This window comes from Lontra canadensis, unplaced genomic scaffold (genome assembly GCF_010015895.1).
Source record: "Lontra canadensis isolate GAN:19392208 unplaced genomic scaffold, GSC_riverotter_1.0 scaffold91, whole genome shotgun sequence".
In the NCBI taxonomy this organism is placed as follows: domain Eukaryota; kingdom Metazoa; phylum Chordata; class Mammalia; order Carnivora; family Mustelidae; genus Lontra; species Lontra canadensis.
Window position 1 is genome coordinate 5,344,838 of NW_022631085.1, and position 23,981 is coordinate 5,368,818.

Below are 23,981 nucleotides of genomic sequence, written 5' to 3' on the forward strand. Positions count from 1 at the left end.
ATTATCAGCAGGCAGAATCAGAGACTTTGCATCACCTTTATCGAATACCAGAGATTCATTCCTCTACGCATCGAGCGTAAAAATTCGTAGCCAAACAGTCCAAAACGATGATTCAGCAAATAAAACCCCAATGCAACTCTGGTAGCGGAGTTTCAGCCAAAGCAGCCACAACTAAATGGGTCTTTTACATTGTCTGGCTTTTGTTACTTTAAACCAAGCCCTCCACGTTACTTTAATGTGGGAGTTACTTGAAAACATAATTGCTAGGAATAAACACGGGAGTACACTATTGTCAAAAACTAAACAATCTTGCTTCCCCGCCCCCCAATTAGTCAGTACATCAGTTCCATAACATCATATGTCATATATAAAGACCTTTGAAAGGAAAGAAAAATTGAGGGAGCATACAGAGACGCCCAAGAATTCCTACTGAAACATAATAGCAAATGTAGCATTTTTTCCCCCAGCAGAAAAATGGAAGGGAATTTGCTACAGTTGAATCACACGTACCCATCCCAAAACAACATAACCGCAACTGAACGCCCCCCACACAAACATGGTGCATACACACACAGGGTAGTTTGTGATGTATTTCTGCCAAACTCTCTTTTGATGAAAAGGAGATCATATTCTACTGAACTACTATCAGTTCAGTGAAAATAGTATGAAACATAAAGGTCACCTCAAGAAATAGACAAATAAGCAAATGGGCCCTATCTCACCGATATCCCCCATCAAGAGGAACCACTAAAATGGCTAACAGATTACCTATCTCGGATGAACCAACCAAGTCACCCATCGGTGACCCAAGGTACCCAACCATGATGAACGAACCAAGAGAGCCATTCGTTAACAGGAGAACCAACCGTAAGAAACTAACCAAGGGGTTCGCTCTTTAACAGAGAAACAAACCAAGTGAAATCTGACAATACCAAACAGGGCTTCATCCCAGACAGATGAAATCAAACTTCTAGCTAGTCAGCAAACAGAAAAGCTCTTCGTGAACCCAAACACAGACCACGAAATCTAGACACATGACCCCTGCATGGGTCACCAGGCGGGGCTGGGAAAGGACCGCACGACTGTACTTACGAAGATTATTTATGGGGGTTCTGGTATCCATGTTTTCATAATGCTGGACATGAACCACAATGTTGAGGTCCCTCTCCATGTGGTCAGTGTTGCAGTGGCCCTGGGGCCGCATGACATCTGCAAGGGCCCTGAAAGAAGAAAGAATTTAAATCTGTTCATTCCAAACACAATGATTGGCACCTGCTGTGCTCGGGGCACTGGACTTAGGAAGACAAGGCCTCGACTCCACAGACCTACCATTCTAGTTAGGGGAGGGAGGGAGGAAAAGATGTGAGGAAGTAAAAAAGATCGCTGCAATTAGAGGTTACATATGGATTTTGTGCACAACAGTCCACACGCTCCGCACAACAGCTATGAGAAAGCAGCATCGACCACCTCAAAGAGTTATTGAGAAGATCCAATGAAGAATCTATGTAATATGTCTGTGCCCCATAAACTTAGTCCCCCCCCCTCCATAGCTCATGGTAGATCCCACACATCATGTACCATGATGGCCCACTATTAGCAACAAATAACATCCCTGGAGTACTTACCATAAGCTGACCCCCTATCCTAATCGCGTCACATGCCTTAATTCAACAAAGTATCATATGAACACCTTCTGAGGTTTATTACTCCTTCTCTGCAGATGAGCAAAGAAAGGCTCAGAGAGGTGAATTAACCTGATAAAGGTCACACAGCCAGTTGTCCAGGGCTGAACCAGAGCCGAGGCACAGCTCTGTACCCTGCATGCATTGGGTTTCCAGCAGCTAGGGAGGATTTGGTGTGACCCGGCCCCACTCCACGTTGGTGCCCCTCTCAGTCAGGAGCTGGGATGGAGGGAAAAGCAGACAACCTGAGTCACCAGCTATGTCTTGGGCCCTTCCCAGTTATCATCCTGTTTAATCTCATGGACGCTCAGCCAAAGGCTGATATATTTTACTATTTCCCGACAAGTAAGACAACAAGGTGAGGGGTGTTAAGGGGCTGTGTGGGGTTCCCAGGGCTACTGTAACAATATAACACACACTAGGTGGCTTCGAACCACAGAAATTATGGTCTCATGCTTCTGGGGCCAGAAATCCAAAATCAAGAGGTCGGTAGAACCACACCCCTCGGGAAACCTGTAGGGGACTCCTCGCTTTGATTCCTCCTGGCTTCTCCCAGTTGCCGGAATTCTCCATCTTCCCCTGGTGTGTGTCCCACGTTCTCTTTCAAGGACACCAGTCATATTGGGTTAGCGGCCCACCCTGCTCCAGGGTACCCTCATCTTAAATCACGACATCCGCAACAAGCCCATGTCTAAATCAGGTCACGTTACCAGGACCACAAGATCAGGACCTTATAAAAGACTTTTTTTAAGGGGTGATGGGCGAGGGAGGGGGCTGGCACCCAATTCAACCAGAACCTTCAGAATTAGACATAAACTTAGCCAAGCCGCTCAGTGTTCGCACATGGAACAGAAGAGAGACAGCTGTCAACGGGCATCTCTCCTAAGGTCAGAACTCACCAACACATTGACTTCTCTTCACCTGCTCTCCATCATGTCTTTATTTAGATGTGATTACCCTTGAATGGTACACACTGTTGCAGGTATAAAATTGCACAGGTGTGAATAATGACTTGAACATTGTTTTTGCCATAAACCTCATGTTGCTTTCTCTTTGCACAACATGGGGGCTAGCCATATTGAGAAATGTAAACTTCCTTCATGCCGTGGTTTCAGGGTGGCAGAGAATCAGCCCTGACTATCCACTTCCCTGGTTAGGGGCACCTCGATGGTCAGCACCACCCCTGCCTCCGTACACAGTACTCATCCAGGCCTCCTCTCAGGGGTCCACCCCTCCAAGCCATATTGCCATGTTTTCAGACCCATCCTGACGCTCTTCCCCTACCAGAACCCTCCAAGTCCACAACAAAGGGAGACAGAGAAGCAAGGTGAACTCTTTGAGTGAGGCCCATGCATAACCACCTCTGAACGCGACAGGCCCAGGCTGCCTGCTGAAATTTACCCCCCTAGAGCCCCGACTCTCAGATAGTGGTCCACCAACCAGGAGCAACATCCTCGCCCTGGCATGTGTTAAAATGCAAACTTCCAGATCCACCCAGACCCGCTGACTCTGAAACTCCAGAGGCAGGCAGGGCCCAGCTACCTGCGTTTTCTGCTGCACGTTCAAGTCTGAGACTCTGTTAGGGCAGCAGAGGCCCCGGCGTGGCGGAGTGCTCGCTCACAGGGTGATGAGACGATGACAAGATTCCCACATGAATTAGAGGGAAAGATTGAGTCCTCCAAGAGACAAGAGAACAGCAATTGTCCCATTCTTTCCTTCATTCCTTCACGGAACTGACATGTATCGCCCACTCTGTGCCAGGCACTGTTCAAGACTCTGGGCATACAGCAATATGCAAGGTGGAGAAGACCACTGCCGGCCTGGAGCTTATATTCTAGGGGACACGATAAGAAGAATGCATGTTAAATAAATCGAGAACTGCGAAAATTTAAAATAAAAAAAAAGTGTAACAGGATCAAGAGACACCCGTGCATAGCAGCATTATTCCCAACAGCCCAAGAGTGGAAACCAACCCAAATAAAGGAACAAATGGAGGGACAAACAAAACAGGAGATATGGGATAAAGCATGATTTAGCCATGAAAAGCAATGAAGTATTGACGCCGGGTACAACGTGAATGGAACCTGGAAACCTGATCCTCTGCAAAGAAGCCAGACCCAGAAAGCCACAGAGCAGATGATTCTATTTATATGAAATGTTCAGAATAGGCAAATCCATAGAGATAGAAAGTAGATGAGTGGTGGTGGCAGGGTCTGGAGAGAGGGAGGACTGGGGCTGCTGCATTCATGTATACAGACTTTTGATAATGAATAGGTTCTGGGATCCCAGAGTGGTGTTGGTTGTTCAACTTTGTGACTATGCAAAAAAAAAAAAAAATCACTGAATTGTACACTTTTTAAAAATTCTAAATAAAGAGAGAAGGAGAGATAAGGTGGTCAGGAAAAAGCTTTCCTGAGGAGGAGACATTTGACTTGAGTCTTGAGTGGTGAGGAATTGGTCCCATAAAGATGGAAAGAACCTTCCTGGCAGAGGGAACAGCAAGTGCAAAGGCCCTGAGGCAGGAAAGAGATTGAATATTTGAGGTACCAGAAAGAAAGCCAATGAAGCTGGAAGATGGCCAATAAAGAAGGGGCAAAAGGAGGGGCATTCAAGGTGAGGCTTCTCCTATCCATTCTATGGAGCAAAAAGCTGCTCAAATTAACCCAGCTCATCGATGCAGGGACCAAGATACAAACCTGAGTGTCCCTGACATTGGAGTTCAGCCTCCTTCCCAGCTCTGTGCTGTAAGCAGCATCTAAAACTAAACAGGGCTACAGGAAAGGAATGTCTGAGGCAAAGGGTACATGCCCTCTAACCCTAATTTGCCTTTTTCCCTTCTAAACAGGTTATCATGAGCTTCAAGGGATCTCGGAGCCCCTCTGGAATTGAATGAAAATTTTGTGCATTTCTCTTGAACAGGCAGCCAGATTCTCTAAGGAGTTTCCCCACGCAAGAATTCCAAAATATTCAGGCTTTCAAGAAGTTAGCAAAATAAGTCATTGGGACAAATGACCACAAACTTGGTCGGCACTGCTTTCTACAGATCCCTTGGGCTTCTCCTGAGTCTGGAAATTCTTGAAAATCCAGCCCAGAAGCCAAGGTTGCTTTTCTCCTAAGGCAGCCCCTCGCAGACTGTGCAATGGAAATGAGGGTTCCTAAAAGGCCTCCATATCCTGGAAAAGCAGTCTGCAAGGTATGGTCCGCTCATTTCAGGGACCACATAAAATGATTCAGCATCAGGAAAGGAAATCCGAGAACTTCTGTGTGTGGTCTTTAGGGGTTCAAGTAAGAAATCAATGTCATGTGTGTATGGATGCTGGAGCCCTCCCTTGAATTGCCCACATCAGACAGTGAGAATTGGGAACCTCAGGCCCAGGAGGGAGACTGGCAGCGGCACCATCATTAGGGTTCATCTGCTACATCCAGCTCTGAGCACCGCGAAAGGGACTATGCGGCTAAATTACCTATCTACTTGCAAGTAGGTTAACCATCATCAAGCAGGCGTGTGGCTTAAAAATGTCCCCCCAAAATCCACAGCCTGAAGATCACATTAACAGAGCAAACCCAAGAATACAACAGAGTTGACTCTCCCCACCCTCTGCCACAGCTAGCTCGTCGCAAGGTTAAACATGATGTCTATTCAGATCAAAGCAAAGCCAGCCCAAAACAATCCAAAGTCTCATGAGAAGGATTCAAAATATGAATTGTTTATTAATGGTCAAGCTTTGAGAAACCAACTGATGATTGCATGACATCATCACACTTTGCAACCAATTTTGAGATCAGATTTATTGCACCTTCAGGTCTGTTTGAAATTTCTGTTTTCATATATGCTTAAAATGCACCTAATAACTGTTGGCAGGTAGGAGCACAAACTTACTAGTAAAACAAATGGGCATGTATTAGAGGACATAAACACACGTTATAACTCACGTCCAAAAAAATTAATAAATAAGACAAGGGAAAGAACCAACTATGTGCTGTAAGCCAAACAAATTCCCCAGGATCTGTCATCTATCTGTGGCATATAGTTTGGGTGCTTCTCAAGCAAAGTGCATTCATGTTACCTAGGGTTCTTATTAAAATGTAGACCGGTGGGCAGAGCTGGGGGTGGGGATCACCTAGGTGGCTCTGTCAGTTAAGCGTCTGCCTTCAGCTTGGGTCATGATCCCGGGGTCTTGCAAGTCTGAGGCAGGGCTTGAGACCTTTCTGCTCAAGCACCCAGGTAATGAAAATGCTGCTGTTTCACAGGTCACACTCTGAGTAACAAGATCCTAAAAGTACTATGACGGTTAACTTTAAGTGTCACCTTGACGGAGCCACAAGATGCCCAAATATTTGGTCGAAAATCATTCTGGGTGTGTCTAAGCATGTGCTTTTGGATTAGATTTACATTTACATCAAGAGACTGAGGGCCTGAGTGGCTCAGTGGGTTAAGCGGCTGCCTTCGGCTCAGGTCATGAACTCAGGGTCCTGGGATCGAGTCCCGCATCGGGCTTTCTGCTCAGCAGGGAGCCTGCTTCCCTCCCTCTCTCTCTGCCTGCCTCTCTGTCTACTTGTGATCTCTCTCTGTCAAATAAATAAATAATCTTTAAAAAAAAAAAGAGAGAGAGACTGAGTAAAGCAGATCATCCACCAGCATGTGGGTGGGCCTTGTCTAATCAGTTGAAGGCCTGGATAAGACAGAAGGCTGACGCTCCCCTGAGTAAAAGTGAATTTTCCTTCTGGAGAAGCTTCAAATTGGGATGTCAGTCCTGCAGATTTCAGATTCCTAAGGCCAAGGCCACATAATGTATCTCTTCCTTGATATTTCTTCACCCAGTTCAGAACAAGTACATCAAAACATTGCCATTTTTGAAGTCAGACGATTCCCTGTTGTCCCATAGCTCTCAAAACAGGGCTGAGTATGCCACAGGTTACTCAGTAAATACCTACTACATGAATATGTGAGAGAGTGAACGAATAAAAGAGATCCTTTCTTGTGGAAACCAGGAGGTCAGAAAGCAGAACTCATCTGTGCCAGCTGCCGTCCTGGGCACTGAGGATACAACAGCAGAAGAGACTCTGGTGTCCCCACAGTCCTTCCTGTGGACAGTAATGCAAGAAGACAGATAATAAACTAGCAAACCAGTAAATGAGTAAGTTAATTTTAGGCTATAATGTGAAATGAAGCCAGTAACACCAAGCGATGGGTTGGAGGGGCAGGGGCAGTGGAAACTGAGACTGGGTGGTCAGGGATGGTTTCTCAGAGAAGGTGGCACTTGAGCTAAGACCTGAACAGGAAGAGCCAGCATGTGAGGTCTGACCGAGAATTTCAGCCAAGCCTACACAACAGCTCCAAGGTAGCCGTGAGCTTGGTATATTTGAGGAACAAAAGAGAAGGCTGCGTCCCTTTACTTTCCAATTACAGTGAGTAAATAAAAGCCCCCAGCATTTCCAAGCAGAGCTCAGAGTCCCAGCATCTTGCTTCAAAGCCTCCAGGAGTCCCAAGGTCTGAACTGTGTTCTGACATTTAAACACTTGAATAAGATTCCGGAGCATTTCCTCTCATATCAGAAGCAGCTTTTATTTTTTAAGAATGCAAGGGTAATGGGTAGGAGGTAACTTTCTGAGGGGTGGTTGCATGGGTGTAGACGGAGTTCATCTAACTTCACTTCAACTCCAAATGTGCACATTTTATGGTTTACATTACACCCCAATGAAGATCATTCTAAAATGCAAGGCCTCGGGCACCTGCGTAGCCAACTTGTGATGTTATAGGTTATGACCTCAGGGTCATGAGATCAAGGCCCCCAGGTTAGACTCCATGCTGGGCATGGCATCTGCTTAAAAGTCTCTCTCTCTCTCTTTCTTTCCCTCTGCCCCTCTCCCTGCATGCTCTCGATCTCTAAAAAAATAAATAAATAAATAAAATAAAATGCAGGACTCAGTGCCCAAAGAGAAACAAATGTACCCTGCCAGGAAAAAGAGTTGAAAGAGACTTTCCTGTGGTCAACAGGTCACCCACGCAAGGGCTTCTCTAACCTGGGGAGCCAGTCGAAGCCATAGGATAACCACAGACGGGCAAAGAGGGGGAAGCTGGAGGAAGAAAGAAAAGGCAAGAGAAGGAAGGACATTTATCACTTGACGCTGTTTCTTCACAAGGGACTCCAGCTCTTCCGAAGTGTGTTTGAAAAACACACAGGACACTGGGCTGCGTAATTTGCCCCTTGGATTTCTGATTCTGTTTGAAGGCGGGCAAAATAATGACATGTGTTCCCTACTGGCTTCAAGGATACAGAGCTTCAAACCTGCATCCGGGCCCCAAGGTCATTTCTCATCAATGCCTTCTCCAAGAGGGCTGGCCCTGCCAGGGGCAGATGCAGAGAACATTCCAGGACTTGATCTTATGGTGGCTCCTTGAACCAGCCCCACTGCCTGTGTTGCCATTTGCACAGCATCAAGCACTTCTTTGTGATTTGAGACGGCAGGCGTCCTGCATGTGTCCACTCAAAGGCAGTGCAGCCTAGTGGTCAGGGACCTGTGCTCTGGCCTCGTGCTATTTGGGTTTGAAGTCTGACTCCTCCACTCCCCCGGGGCTTGTTCATCCTCATGGAGAGCCATCTGTGCCTGTTAGAAGGCAGACTTAGTGGTAAGGCTTGCCTCAACTGGGGAAGGAAATTATGTGAGAAGGGACACACAAGCTCACCACTGAGGGTTCTGCAACATCACCTAGGCCAACACTTTGCAAGGCATTTAATGTGGTCATCCATGGGTCTTCTCTCTTATTCTGAACTCCTGCTAAGCCTAGAGGACTTGGGTCACCTGACCCATGTCACACAGCTAAAAAGTAGCAGAACAAGGGCTAGGTGCTGAGTTCCAGACTATAGCATTTACTTCTTCAGCAGAAATGGGATAGAAAATTCTAGCAGTAGGAATTAGAGTCCCTGAGCAGTGACCATAGGAGGTCCTGGGCTAAGAGCTTCCTAAGCCTGGTCTCAGTAAAACCTCGCAGAAGCCTATGACATAGGGATCATCATGATCTCATCTAACAGACAAGAATCTAAAACTCAGAGGTGAAGGGGCACCTGGGTGGCTCAGTGGGTTAAAGCCTCTGCTTTCAGCTCAGGTCATGGTCCCAGGGTCCTAGGATCGAGCCCCGCATCGGGCTTTCTGCTCAGCAGGGAGCCTGCTTCCCCCTCTCTCTCTGCCTGCCTCTCTGCCTACTTGTGATCTCTGTCAAATAAATAAATAAAATCTTTAAAAAAAAAAAACTCAGAGAGGTGAAGTCACTTTCCCAAGGTCACACAGCTATTAAGTGGCCAAGCTGGACTGAATCTCTGGCCATCTGACTTGAGCTCCCACTGCTAAGGCCTGACAGCATCACCATGGACTACAGGTAACAGCGCTAAGTGAACTGGGTGGCGGGTGGAGACCCAGGGGAACCTGCATGCAAGATTCCTAAAGAGGGAAGTTCCCACTCAGCGGCCACCAATGGTTTCCATCAGAAAAATTCAGGTCCAGTGTTGTCGGACCTGCCAGTTTCTCCAGAGAAATCAGAAATCTGGATGTCTGTGTGATAACGCCAAGCTTTAAAGGTTGGCAATTGGTTTTAAGTTGGTTTTAAAACACAATATATAATACAGACTAAAGAAATTTCACAGCCAGATGAGTGAGCCTTGACCGGATCCTTGTTTGAAAGCCCAAGCTCTGGAAGACATTTTTTGGCATGACTGGGAACATTTTAATATGATCGGCTATCTGATCATACACAGGGTAGAAACTCCGTCCTTTCTCTTGGGTGTGCTACTGGAATTTTGGTGCGTGGGAGAATGTCCCTGTTCTTAGGGGATCCACGCTAAATTATTCAGGGATGAAATGTCATGTCTGCAACTGATTTTCGAAAGCTACAGCCAAAAAACAAAGGAAAAAGAGAGGACAAGAGGAAGAAAGAAGAGAGAAAATAAAAATATGGAGAGTACTATAAAGCGATTATGACAAAATACTAATGATTGTCCCATCTAGATTAGTAGTTCCTGACTGGGGAGTGATTCTACTCCTTGATGACATGTGGCTACGGCTATGGATATGTTTGTGTGTGTGTGTGTGTGTGTGTGTGTGTGCGCGCGCGCGCGCGTTTGACTGTCACAGCTGGGTTGTGGGGTGGGTACTACTGGCACCTAGTGGGTAGATCCCAAGGAGGCTGGCAAACACCCTTCACTGCCCAGGACAGACCCCCAACACTGAGCATGAGCCGGCCCCAAATACTGGTGGTGCTGGGGGTAAGAAACCTCACAGGTTATTCTGGAGTTCTTTCTTATTATTCTTTCAAGTTTATTTTTGTTTTTTGGTTTGTTTGTTTTTGTATGTTTAAAATGTTTCACAGTAAAAAAAAAAAAAAAAGAAACTTAAAAATAAGAATAGTAAAGTAGAAATAAAGTGCAGATCAAACAAAATTTGTCTGTGGGGTTTGGTAACCATAACTGGCCACCTTTTGCAGTCCCTGCTTCCAATAAATAGTGGCTGGATGTCACGCTGCTGTCGCTGGTGAATGAGTGTCTGTGGAGTTCTTACACCAGCGTGAGCAAGACCCCCACAGCTCCTGGAATTACTGACTTTCTCCTGCTTTCAAGCCCATTCAGCCCAGAAGGAGGCAGGTCACATGCCCAGGACTCTGAGCCTGAAAACTGACATCACCGAGGCCTCTTCTGGGATCACACAAGCACAAGGGGTCACGAGAACAGTTGGTGACATGGGGACAGCCAGGTGCTGTAAGTCTTTGAAGGGTCAGACAAAAGGAAAAAAAAAAACCCTCATCCCACTAACCCTCACGGCCCAAGACAAAATAAATTAAGGGGCTGCAGAAAAGACGTTGGATTCACCTGGAAGCCACCTCAGAACCTCTCTGAGGCCAAGTTCAGGGGTGCTGGCCCCACCTAATTCACCCCTCAGCCATTACAGGAAACAGCTAATGAGCTCCAGCTGGGGCCTAGACTCCAAACGTTTCAAGGCATCCACTGAGTAAGACGCATCTGGAGGGTCCTGGGGGGGGGGGGGGGCAGCCCCCACACCACAACTACACAGAAAGCCCTATACATGCAGACAACACACAACAGTACGCAAATCAGAGTCAGAGTGGATTAATTCCTCCCTCCTCAACTATGTGCGATAGTCCCAAACTCAAGAACAGTGTTTTTGAAGGCGGAGGGCACTTTTTATGAACCATTCAGGGAGGCTGTTCAATGCGGATCTCTAGGGCTCATCCCAGACCTACACTGATCAGCAATCCCTCCTGGACAGAACAGAATACGCATTTTGCATTTTTAGGAAGCGTCCCCCCTCCCCCGCCCCGAATGCCCAGGGAAACTGAAAACACAGCTGAAACCAGGGGGCTCGGGATTAAGGTTTCCCCGTGTGACCTTGGGCCAGCCACCCAAACTGGATATTCTCACCTATAAATGTGAATTAACAGCACCCTGTCTCACAGCTGTGAGCACTGAGATTTACACACACACACACACACACACACACATATGCACTCACGCACGCACGTACATTCACAGGTACACGTGTGCGTGCACGTGCACGCACACACCCTAGTACGGTGCCTGGCAAACGTTAGTTCCTTTTCCTTACTAGTGATCGGCCCCGCGCTGGAAAGCCTAGACAGCTTCACAGAAGTACACAGGCTTCGCGCAGCCCTGAAGATTCTGATCTAAATTGTCGAGGGTGGGGCCCCTAGCAACAGGATTTTTAAAAAAGCATTCCAGGTGGATCCGAAGCCAGGGTTGAAAATTATACCCTGGAAACTGCCAATAAAAATCAGCTATTCCTGGGGGCACCTGGGTGGCTCCGGAGGCGGAGCTTCCAACTCTTAATCTCAGCTCAGGTGTTGATCTCAGGGTGGAGAGTTCAAGCCCCGGGATGGGCCCCACCACCGCGGGGGGGGGGGGGGGGGGGGGGGGGGGTGGGGGGGGGGGGGCTAACCCCCCGGGGGGGCCGCCCCCGGGGGGGGGGGGGGGGGGGGGGGTGGAGGAGTGTTGGACGGAGGGAATCAATTGTTCTTTCTCTCTTAGAGAATGCACTTCCAGTGCATTCTGGAATTCCCAAAATGTGTACAGAGGAGAAGCCAAGTGGAGGCTGGTACTAGAGGGCTGGGTGCCCCCGGATTCCGCCCCCAAGCAGCCCTTTCCCGGTACCTGCAGAAGAAAGTAGCTGCAACCAGCTAGGCTGGGTGATTCTTTTTCTCCTGACAGAGCTGCAAGGGGGCAGGACAGGGAGCTGAGTCCCTGATGGGCCCTCAGGTCTGCCTTGGAGCGCGGTCTCCACAGAAATATCCAGATCAAAGAGGGCCTGAAGCTAGCATCACCTTCTCCCCCAGACGTCCAAAGGGAGCCGCCCACCCTTAGCCAGGCTCCCACCTTCTCACCTCCCTTCTCCCACCCTTCCTACCCTCCCCCACCCCCCACCCAAACACCCAGGAGGGCTCCTTTAGGCGCTGGTTTGCAAGGAAAAGGCTCAGTGGATATTTCGGCAGAAGAATTAACCCGAATCTGCAAGGCAGCCTACCTATCCCTGGGTGACTCTCTCCCTACCAAGGCGACACCCGCCGCCTGCCGCAGTCCTCCTGCCTCGGCGCTCCTCCCTCACCTTAACACAGACCCCTGGAAGCTATAGGGATTGGCGGGGACTGCGGGGACGTGAAGCACCGGCCGCTGGGGCTGGTGACGGGGCATCTTCGGAGTTGCAGGAGGTGGGCGGGGCCAGCGTGTTACTCTTACTTGGTCAGTGTTTCTAGATACCCTTAGAGCTGAGTTTGTGCCTCAAGACCCCGACATCCATCCACGCCTCTCTGCTGACCCAAACCAAGCCCAACTTCTTCACCTCTTCCCCCAAATCCCTCCTCACTGGGGGGGGGGGGGGGGAAAGTCATCGGATACTCCGCGTATAAATAGAAAATAATTACTGGTGAGGTGGTAATGTTCCTTCGCCTATTTTTGGTGGGTCTCTTTGTTCAGATTTTTTAGGCAGGCGCACGGATTGCGTGCAGCCACACGCGCACACAAGGGCCCCCGCCGGAGGTGTGGGGAGGGTGTGTGTCTGCGTGTAGTGGGGCGACACACGGCGACCCCGTTGCCCACAGTCGGAAAGAAGACCGAGCTTGCGCCCAACCATCCAGCGGCTCTAAGACTGCCTGCCGCTCTTCGACCCCGCCCGCCCAGACCTCACGCCAACCCCGGCCTCTGTCGGGTCTGGGGGCTGCGTCCTCGTGCCTGTGTCCTCCGCCTCCAAAGTTACTGGGTTGTGCGAATCAATTCAGACACTTTTAAAAAAAGCAAAAGGCAAATAGCTCCATTAATCCCCAAATGCCTTCTCCCATCTGCTGCGACTTGCTCGCGCTGGGACTTGCATAATGAATAAGGCAACCGGGAAAGTTGACGAATCAGGGTGCTGGGGGGCGGCGGGGGGTGGGGGAGGTGAGCAGGGCTCCCGCCCTTGGAGTTCACGCCAACCCCGCCAAGGGGCTCAGCGCGCAGCTGAGGCCACGGCCCCCAGCAGGGAGAGGTGGTGACCGGGGGGAAAGGGGCGAGGGTTTGGGGAGGAGGGAGGCAACCGAGGTCCCAATTCCAGGGACCTGGCAGCTCCGGGAGAGCGAGGCGGCCGCTCCAGGCAAGGCTTTTGTTCTCGCCCTCCCCTCTCTTTCCACCTCCCTCGCCTCTTTTTCTCGAGCCGTACGAGTTGCAGGCGGCACACACTCCTTCCCTCCCTTCCTCCCTCCCTCCCTCACACACGCGCGCGCGGGCTCACACACGCCCCCCTTCCCTTTCGGGCTCGCCTGCCCTGTTTACCTAGAGGCTAGGATGTGGAATCCTAGCCGAGGACCCCTCCCCAAAACCCAAGACTTGGGGGCCGCGGGCTCCCGGGCTGTGTGTCTCCGGTCCGCTTCAATCCTAGGCGGGAGGGGGCGGCGTGAGGGTGGAGGGGGCAGATACCCCCGACACACACACACATACACACGCTCAAATCCACACCTGTGCGGAGCCCAGCGCCCCCTCTCCGCGCTCCCAGACGAAGTTGGCTTTCCCGGGCGACCTCTCCCGGGCGACCTCCCCCAGGCGAGACGCGGTTGGGGGCGGGGGGGGAGCGCCATTGCCCGGGGAAAGGTGGAGAGGGAAGAGCGGGGAGAGCGGCGCCCGGAGGGGAGGCGGAGGGGGGAGGCAGCCCACCTGGACATGTGCTCCCTTTGGGGCCGGTGCGCTTTCTCCAGCCCCAGCTTGGTGAAGATGCCTACGAGCACCATGACGGCCACCACCCCGCAGATGATGTAAACGATCAGGTTGGTCTTGTCCTTGGTGGGGTCGTGCAGGGGGTCGTCCTTGCGCGCGGGGGGCTTGCCGGTGTTGAGCCAGAGCGGAGTGTCGTAGTTGGTGCAGGTGCTCTGGTTTAATCGCCGCTTCTTAAACGTGCAGCAGAACCGGAAGCCACAAGTCCCGCAGCAGAAGATGAAGTCGCCCGAGCTGCAGTTGAACGGCGGGTCCCACTGGCCCATGACATCGAAGTAGCCCCTGCAGAAGTCCGGCGTGGGCGCCCGGGTAGGGGGCGCGTCCGAGACCCCCGCGCCCTCACCGGCCTCTCCGGAGGCGCCCCCGGAGCGGTTGCCCCCCGCCAGCACTACCACGCCGCCCAGCTGCGCCAGCTGCCCGTGCCCCGCTCGCTCCTGCGCCCGGCACACGCGGGCGCACAGCTCGGTGAGGAAGCAGCCGAGGAGCAGCCGGAGGACGCGGCGCATCGTGTCTCCCAGCCCGGGCTCGGCCGCTCGGCCGCCGCTGGAGCCGCTGCAGCCGCCTCTCGAGGCGCGGCCGAAGCTGCCGAGGCTGCTGCCGGGGGCTGCGAGCCGCCGCGGGCCGCACATGCAGGGAGCGGCGCGGGGCGCTCGGTGGTCGGCGGCCACTGCGCGCGGCTCAGCCCGCGTTCGCCTCCAGCGCGCCGCGCGCCGAGGGGCCGGCCGGGGAGGAGCGCGCCTGGCCGGGCGGGGGGGAGGATGAGCGGGGGCAAGCGCTGGGTGCAGGTCCGGCCCGCTACGGGGAGAAGCGGGGGCCGGAGAGCAGGGGAGAGTCGGTCTGTCCGCGCTTCTCCTCCGCCGGCGGCTTCGGACCAGCCGCCCCGCGCCCGCTCGCAGGATCCCTCTCACCTCCCCAGCTCGCCAAGTGCGCTGGAGAGAGCGAAGCAACACTTGTGGAATGAAGGGAGGGCAGGAGGGAAGGGGGAGGGGGAGGAGGGCGGGCAGAGGAGGGAAGGGGGGGGTGGAACGGGCGCGAGCTCGAGAGGGGCGGGGGCGCGGAAGAGGTGACTCGGGCGGGCGGGTGCGAGTTGGGGGGCGTGCAGAGCTGAGCTAGGCTGGCGGGCGGGGAGGAGGGAGCTTCTTCGGCAGCCGCCGGGGCTGGAGGCACCGCTCGGGTTTCCCGGCAGGTGGAGGACCGCTGCGGGACCTCCCGCGCCCTCTCCGGGCGGGAGGCGCGGCTCAGACCTGTTCTGGGCGCAGAGGCGGCTCCGCCCGTGGCTTTTTCAGGCGTGCGTGCGCAGGAGCTGCGGCTCGAATCTGCCCTCCAGGGAAGGGGTGACTCGGAGGGGATAAGGACAGACTAAGTGGCTTCCACTCCAAGGCAGACGGGGGCACAGGCTGATCAGGCTCGCCCTTTCCAGGTGCACCGGGCTACCTCACCCTTCCCCCGACTGCGCCCTCCAAGCCAGGCGTGCCTCCCGGATGGTTCAACTCCCTGGGACAAGCCGAGGGCCAAAGCTGAGCTGGGAAGGCGGGGTGGCAAGCCACTGGGCCCGGGGTAAGCACCCCCGGGAGGGGGCCCCGGGACGGACTATAGTCAAGGAAGCTCGGGGGGGTAGGGGGGAGGCAGCAGATAAGGCCGAGGCAGTGGCACGTCCCGCGTCCCGGATGCCTTTCCTTGGGACTCTCCCAGGTCCCTGGACCTGCCACTTTCTGTCCCTCTACGACCTCGCAGCGTTCCCTGCGTTCCACAGGAGGGCACACCGCGGCGCCGCCTCTGCGCGCCCAGATCTGGTGCAGCGCAAGGCCTGGGCACCCGGCCTCAGCCACCCTCGGGTAGCTGGACCCCGCACGTGGGTCTCCGGAGCCGACTGACCCCTGTGCTCACCGAGCCCCCCAGACATCCTCACCCGTGCTGCAGCGTCCGGCCTCGCGCCCTCAGCGTCCAGCCTCCGGTTGCCTGTCAGGAATTTCCAAATCTGCCTTCTCCACTCAGCCGTTTCCAATCATGCTCCGTCCCTCTCCCCTTTCTCCCACTTCTTCTTCCCTCTGCTTGAATTTGACTCCAGTAGCCCCCAAAACGGGATTTGCACCAAAGCTGCTACACCGAATTTAGATCTCCACACGCCCCTGCGTTTTGTTTTTAATTGCATTAACTAAGTATACACTTTGCAGTCGGCTAGGCGATTTGCAGGGAAAGGATGTCTCCATCACCCTCCCCTCCGTTAGGCTTCAGTCAGGGGCTTCTCGGGGCATTTTCAAAGCCCCCCAAAAGTTGGGCCACAAATAAAATGACACACTGTGTCCCCTTCATTGAAAAAGCATGGGGGCTGGGTGTTGGACTCTACCGCAAGTTTTCTCAGAAAACTCAGGGTGCCTTCTCTTTGAACAATGTCACCTAGTGTCTTCCCCAAGACTCGGAAACAATGTTTGCTCCTGTTGTTTCCTGTTCCAGCAAAAACCCCAGGCCAGCCCTGATGGAGCATATCCGGAGTGTACCAGCCCCAGAAGGTTCGATGAATTACGGGCTGTGTTTTGTCCCAAACCCACCTGGACGAGGTATGAGATTGTTTAGTCTAAATTCATCAGCTCCACCGTAATGGGATCCCAGAATAGGAGAGTGTGGCGCGTCTGTCGACCCACACCCACCACCACTGTGTGAGTCTCTACAAACACAAGCATTGGTGTGTGAGAGCTAATGATAGCTGACATTTATTCAGTGCTGCGACAAGCCCACTAAGCTTGTCTTTTCTAAAATCACCTCCTCACAGATGCTTAGAACAGTGCCTAGCTTCTAGCAGACAATCTGGGAATGTTCGCTAAAACATTTGAGGAACTGATCTCATTTAACTCTATCTGCTAGGTAATATAACCGGGCCCACACAACAGAGGGAGAGACTGAGGCCCAAAGCAATTAAGTAGGTTCCCCCACAGAAGTCCCTTGGTTGGCTTTTGACCTGAGAAATTTGACTCCTGGGCCTGTGTTCCAACCGCAGCAGGTAGTGCCTCCGTAAAACAGGCCTCCAGACTCCCTATGCACCTGACGCTGTAAGTTTGGTTTCTGTCTGTCCCCCACACTGAAATGATAAAGTCCAGGGCAGAAAGGGGCTTTGACTTCTACAGTCTCCCAGCACCTACAGCAATGCTGGACGTGAAAAGCACTCAAAAATATATTTACAGGGGCGCCTGGGTGGCTCAGTGGGTTAAAGCCTCTGCCTTCAGCTCAGGTCATGATCCCGGGGTCCTGGGATCGAGCCCCGCATCGGGCTCTCTGCTCCGCTGGGAGCCTGCTTCCTCCTCTCTCTCTCTCTCTGCCTGCCTCTGCCTACTTGTGATCTCTGTCAAGTAAATAAATAAAATCTTTTTAAAAAATTAAAAAATATATATATATATATATTTACAGTCTGCTTTGATTAACGTGTTAAGATCTTCGATGCAAGACCCTTGGTGTTAAACCAAGAGAGGAAAGGGACAGACGATGGAATTTCTGCTGTGGGGACCGTGCAGAGGGTTTGGGATATTTCTACACAATAAATCGGGGAGGGCTCCTCCAGCAGGCTTGCCAAGGTCTAGGAAGCTAGACACACTGTGTCTCAGAGGTTAAAGGCTTTGTCCAAGGTCAAGTGGCCAGCAAATGAGAAAGCAGGGGCTAGATGCAGGTTCCAAGGTCAAGTGGCCAGCAAATGGGAAAGCAGGAGCTAGATGCAGACCGCTGGATTCCTAATCGCTGGTTTCCTGCCTTCCCATCCCACCGCACCCCACCGAGGCACCTGCCAGCCAGCATTAGGGCTGGGAGCTTAGGGCAAAAGCCTGATAGAAGAATGGGTCACAGACACCTTCCCCCAAAAGCTGGGGGTTTTCAGACACTTCTAAATTTGATTTGAAAAAAGAAAAAAAAAAAGAAAACCTTAGCGAAAAGAGACAAAATCTAGACAGAAAAGTCCATTTCAGAATCTGCCTCCAATCTCTTTAAAATATTGCCTGTCACCAGGACATTTGAGTCCGGTCCTCAGAGGAGACTCACTCTGGCTCCTGTTCCCGGCTTTAATTAACAGAGACTGCCCCCTGTTTGTGACAAGGAGAGTGCAGGGATCCTGCTTGGGAAAGCAGCAGACCTGATCTACCCCTTGTGGCTTATTTGCCAGATACCAAACCTTGGGTCCACTATCCTCCCAGCCCCTACCCTGCCGTGAGCTTCACCCAGACCAAATTCCCTTATTGCTCCCACCTGCCAAGGTGGTTACAATATGGAATATTCTCCACACCTGTTTCCCAAGCCTTTGAAAAACATTTACAAGGGGGAACCATCTAGGTTCATTTTACTCTGTAAAGGTAGACAGTCCCCCCCCCCCTTTTTTAAAGATTTTATTTATTTGAAAGAGAAAGAGCATGAGCAAGGGGAGGGGAAGAGGGAGAGGCAGACTCCCCACTGAGCAGGGACCCCAAGATCATGACCTGAGCTGAAGGCAGACATTTAACCGACTGAGCCACCCAGGTGCCCTGGAAGAAAGTCCCTTTCCTCTGGGTATGTCAACTCAATCAACAGAGTCACTACTTGCTAATAGATGTGTGATTATTCAGAACATGCCCTCTTTCAGAACACGTGATTGAGAAAGTATGTCTTTCAGGGTTCCTGGGGGAGGGAGAGTTTATAAACTTCCTAATTGAAACACCTGGCAAGTTCATGAAAGATGAAAAATCATCAAATACCACCCCCCACCACTAGCCAGATAAATTCATGCAAATGTGTTGAAATTAAAAGGCAGCTCTTAATGAAAGTACTTTCTATGAAAGAGATGATGATATTATTATTTACAACACAGGCACTTTTAATATCTAAAGAAGAATCTCATTCGCTCTAGGCTTAATTATGTCAGCCTCCAGTACAGCTTGCAACAAGACCAGAACCATACTCCCCAGCAATTAGGGGAGGGAACCACTGTGCACGGAATGTTGACTTACCCGGAGTGCAACCGGGGTCCATAACCAACTCAGCAAATTAGATTATGTACCCCATGGTCCTTGCTGGAAGGAGTTGTTTGTTAGTAAGTCCTCATCAGATAGCTTTTTGGATTTCAAAAAGGTTTCTTAGCAACTGTTAGCCTTGAGGGGGAAAAAAAAAAAGAGCGAGCGAGAGTGATGACACATGAGCTGTTGGTTTGAAACTTGAGGAGCTAACTGAGTGAAAATTGAAACTGGACCCCCGCCCTCCCCAGACAGAGACCAAGGAGAGACCAAACAAAGGAGGCAGGCCTCTCCAGAAAGGTAGGTGGCAGGGGTAATAGGCAAGGGAACTTACAAGGCTTGTCCTGGGCCCCGGAAGACAAGTGGATCTCTGCACCTGCCTGCAGGAATCTTACAAGTTTCTATTAATGAGGCTTCGGTGGGGGTCAGGAGAATATGGTCCAGATGGTCTTAACAGTACTGTACCCTCTCAAGGCTGCATCTTGAAATCGACTCCTAGTGGCAGAACAGTGGGTGAAATATACATGCGAAAGATGGGAATGAGGGGGAGCCTCTGATTGCAGGGGTGCAGCCCGGGAGTCAGCCAGAGGTCACATCCCCTCAATGACTTCCTCCAACAGAAGCCAAAATGCGGCTGGCCCCTGGCCATCTCAAGCAACACGCTGACTTGATATATTTTATTCTCTTATTTTGAAAAGATAAAAGATCTTTTATGGAAGAAGTGAAGTGGGTCTGAAGTATTCCCCAGAGGACAAGAGGTATGTGAGATGATTTTTGGTTTTACCGCCAAGAGTTTTTTTAATAGTTTTATATTTATGTCAATGTGTAGCAGAAAAAAAATGGCATATCCAACATATGGCTTCATGGGCATAAATATTCAAGGTGTACATCAATGTAAGAAAAATAATAAATACGTTGTAGTATTTATTAATGAACGTTAAGTAAAGAAAATGTGAAGTGCCTGGTTTTTAGGAGACGTGGGTTTTGGTGTCAGGATGGGGTTTCTCAACTTCAGCACTACTGTTTTAGGGTGGTACCTTCTGTGTGGTGGGGGGCTGTCCTCTGCTTTGCAGGAGGCTTAATGGCATCCCTGGGCTCTACCCATTAGATGCCAGTGGCAACTCCCCCGTTGTGACAACCAAAAACTCTTGACAAGCAGATGTTGCAAAACCAACTGAGAACCAGTGACTCTTGCCGGTGTTTAAATGCTACTGCATTTCTCACCTGAGGTCTATAACCTCAAATGAGTCACATCATTTCTCGAAGCCTCCGTTTTCCCTTCTATAAGATGGGGATAAGAGGTTATATGAGATGGAGATAAGAGGAGAACCTGGGTGGCTCAGTTGGTGAAGCATCTGCCTTCCGCTCAAGTCACGATCCCAGGGACCTGGGGTTCAGCCCCAGGTGGGGCTCTCTGCTCAGTGGGGAGCCTGCTTCTCCTCTCCCTCTGCCTGCCACTCTGCCTACTTGTCCTCGCTCTCATGTACTCTCTCTCTCTATCAAATAAATACATAAAATCTTAAAAAAAAAAATGGACTGAAGAATGGTGGCTTTCCGCAGGAATATTACAGATACTCCATATCTGGTGCCGAGTGCTTAGCACAGTGAACAGAACCTTGGCAGGACTTGGTAAAGGGTCACTCTTATTACAAGAATCTTGAAGGGGACTTCTAGGTGTCAGGTGCTGCCCTGAATGCTGGACGGACAGACGGCTAAGAAAAAATCCTTGCCCTCAAGGATCTCACAATCTCCAGGGCAAGAAAGAATATGCCTACTGTGCAGTCTTACAAGATCCTATGCTCAGGAGGGCCCCAGGCTTTGTCCACTGCTCTGCAGTTGTCTTGAAATTCTGAATGATTTCTGAAATGGGGCCCAACCTGTTATGTAGCCGGTGCTCTCTATAGGGGATGCAACTCTGGCAGAAAGAGTGGTCAAGCTTACGGGGACTTAGAGGGGGGTGTTTAGCTCCCCCTTCCCCGACAAAGGCTTCGAGGAGGTGGTGACATTCTAGCAGTCCTAAGTTAAATGTGCGCAAGCATTTTCAGCAATGGAGCAGGAAGAATTTTGGTAGATTCTCTTTAAAAGTCATCCTCTAATGTCAGTCCAAAGAACAACACTGAAGGTGTCAGTAGCAAAGTTTCCACTGGTCTATAGAAAATCGGGAAAAATTATGGTTGATGAAAAAGGTATTCAATAAGCCCCTCTTTTAATGGTTGTAGACTCTGTGTAACAATTCACTTTCTGAAGTTATGTTAGTCTTAAATGTATCATCATGTGGGTGTGTGTGGTATTTTTAAAATATTTCTTACCAGGAAAAACTAGTAAACTTATCCTCCCCAATTTTTCGTCATTTTACTATAGATGAAATCCTGGACCCTTGGATGACTAATTTAAGAACCTTGCTTTTGTTCACAAGTAAAGTGGCAGTTTGAAGCAATTATCTGAATAATTTAAGTCCCTCCAACTGTACTGAGAAACCGGAATAGGTTTTAGGGTCGTGCATTTTCCAGCCAGCTCCTTTGGTTAAAATTACAAGGTATATCCCCAGGAATCAGCTAAGGCTAGATGGAAACCACATGGCTCCCCAGAACCATGTCTCTGTGCTCCCACCAATGCCTACAAATACACATTGTATCAGTTAGTTTTTTGCCATGTAACAAATCATCCTAAAATTTAGTGGCCTAAAATAGCAACTCTTTTATTTAAGGAACAGTTCTGTTTGGCAACTTAGATGAGTATCAGGTGGATGGTTCCTTTGGTTCTAGTTGGACTCACTCATGCATTTTCTGCTAACTGCCAGATCACCGGGGTGATGATTGGTTAGGTACGGCGTTCAGCTAGGACAGCTCCTCTTTGCTCCATGGGATTCTCCATAAGCCATCAGGCTAAATTTTTCACAGGATGCCTCAACAGGGGTCCCGAATCACTAAAATAAAGCATGCAACGCTTATGGAGACCCAGGGTCAGAACATTCTCTTGGCACAAAGCAAGCAATAAAGCCAGGTCATATTCAAGCAGGAGGGAAATAGACTTCTCTTAATTGGAAGAATGGCAAATTTGCATTGAAAAGAGACATACAGGAGCGCCTGCCTGGCTCAGTCCTTAAGCATCTGCCTTTGGCTCAGGTCATGATCCCAGTGTCCTGAGATCGAGCCCCACATCAGGCTCCTAGCTCTGCAGGGAGCCTGCTTCTCCCTCTCTCTCTGCCTGCTGCTCCCCCTACTTGTGCTCACTCTCTCTGTGTCAATCATAAAGTCTTTTAAAAGAGGGGGCATGCATACAGGGATGTGGAATTGACTAGCCCTTTCAACTGTCTTAGCCCGTTTGGGCTGCTCTAACAAAACACCATCCACTGGGTGCTTTGTGAATAGTAGAAATTTATTTCTAACAGTTCTGGAAGCTGGCAGGTTTAAGATCAAGACACAAGTGTGGCAGGGGCACCTGGGTGGCTTAGTCGGTTAAACGTCCAACTCTTGATTTCAGCTCAGGTCATGCTCTCAGGTCATGAGATCGAGCCCCACGTAGGGTACCACACTGGGCATGGAGCCTGCTTAAGATTCTCTCTCCCTCTTCCTCTGCACCACCCCCCATGCTCTCGCACTCTCTCTAAAAAATAAAGAAAAGACAGAAGCATGGTCACATTCTGGTGAGAGCCCTCTTCCTCGTTCATAGTCAGCACCTTTCATTGTGTCCTCACGCAGTGGAAGGGGTAATGGATCTCTGCGGGGTCTCTTTTATAAGAAGAGGGATTCCGAATACAAGAACTCTACCCTCGTGACCTAACCACTTCTCACAGGCTCCACCTCCTAATACCATACACTAGGCATTAGGATTTCAGGATACAGATTTTGAGAGGACACAAACATTCATACACACAAATGTGCATCGACTAACCACACGGTTCAAATCCCATTCCTACCAACCACAGTAAAATGAAAATCTCCCTATCACCAAGACTGCCCCACCCACAGTATTCCAGGAGAAACTTCTACACAGCCAGAGAAGCAACAGCCACGCAGACCTATATAAGCTGTGTTTTCACCCATGTGTTCAGAACAACCCCCACATCTGAAACATCAGTGCACCAATAGCCCGCCATGTGTCCAAACCAGTTAACTGGGAGGTCCTTGGTGCCATCCTTTGTCTCAACTTGTATATCCCATTGGTTATCGAGGTCTGTCAATTTTCCTTCCTGAATGAGCATCAAATCCTTCCTTTCTGTTATCCCTATTGTACCTGCTTCAGTTCCGCTCTCAGGATCTCTCACAGTGACAATGATAAGGCCCACTTGTTTGCCTACCCCTCCCACCACCCCATGTCCTCATCCTGAATCCGATCGCCGTTCTTTCACTTAGCAAGACTTTATGGAATGTTCACTTCATGCCAAGCACTGTGCTAATGGTGGGGGAATACAACAGGAAATTGGATAGAGCCTATCATTTGGTAGAGGAAAGAAACAAAAGACAAATTTATTGGTCAGGGAAGGTCATTTGCTATGTTATTTAACCACAAAATCTCTGTGGCTTAACCCAGTACACGGTGACTTAGGAATCCAAGTCCCTCCCATTGTGCAGCTCTGCCGTCGCAAAATCATTTACTTCTAGCCATAAAAGGAGGCCATATGGAGCCATGGAGGGAAGAGCAAAAGGATGGAGTGAGGCAATTTATGGCCATGTCTGGAAGTGGCATACATCATCCTCACTCTATTCCATTGGCCGAACTTGGTCACATGGTCCTGACTTCAGCAGAAGGGAGTCTGGGAAATGTAGTGTTCCTGTGTGCTCAGAGGAAGAAAGAGAACTCGTGAGAACATACCAGCTCTTTCCTTGATAGATCATTAGCAATGCATATAATAGACACTATGGTTAGAAAAGTAGAGCATCCTGTGGGAACCAGGGGAGGCCCTAATGTATTTTTAATATATCCTGGGATTGGGTTGAATAATGGCCCCCAAAGATATCCAAGTCCTAATCCCTGGAACTGCAAACCGAGTTCCTGGCAAAAATGACTCTGTAGTTGTGATTAAATTAAGGATCTGGAGATAAATTAACCTGGATTATCCAAGGGCGGGC

At 50.3% G+C, this 23,981-nt stretch overlaps 1 protein-coding gene across 2 annotated transcripts in view; it reads right to left on the minus strand.

Moving 5' to 3' along the window:
* SHISA9 (shisa family member 9) overlaps nt 1-14,888 on the minus strand; it is a 270,054-nt gene extending 255,166 nt beyond the window's left edge. For both annotated transcript variants that reach the window (XM_032836278.1, XM_032836277.1), the window contains exons 1-2: nt 13,889-14,888; nt 1,093-1,220 (exon numbers count right to left, since the gene is read on the minus strand). In XM_032836278.1, coding sequence (XP_032692169.1) covers nt 1,093-1,220; nt 13,889-14,574 — 814 coding nt within the window. In that variant the 5' untranslated portion in view covers nt 14,575-14,888. The remainder of the gene's footprint in view (nt 1-1,092; nt 1,221-13,888) is intronic.
* Between the last annotated feature and the right edge of the window lie 9,093 nt (nt 14,889-23,981).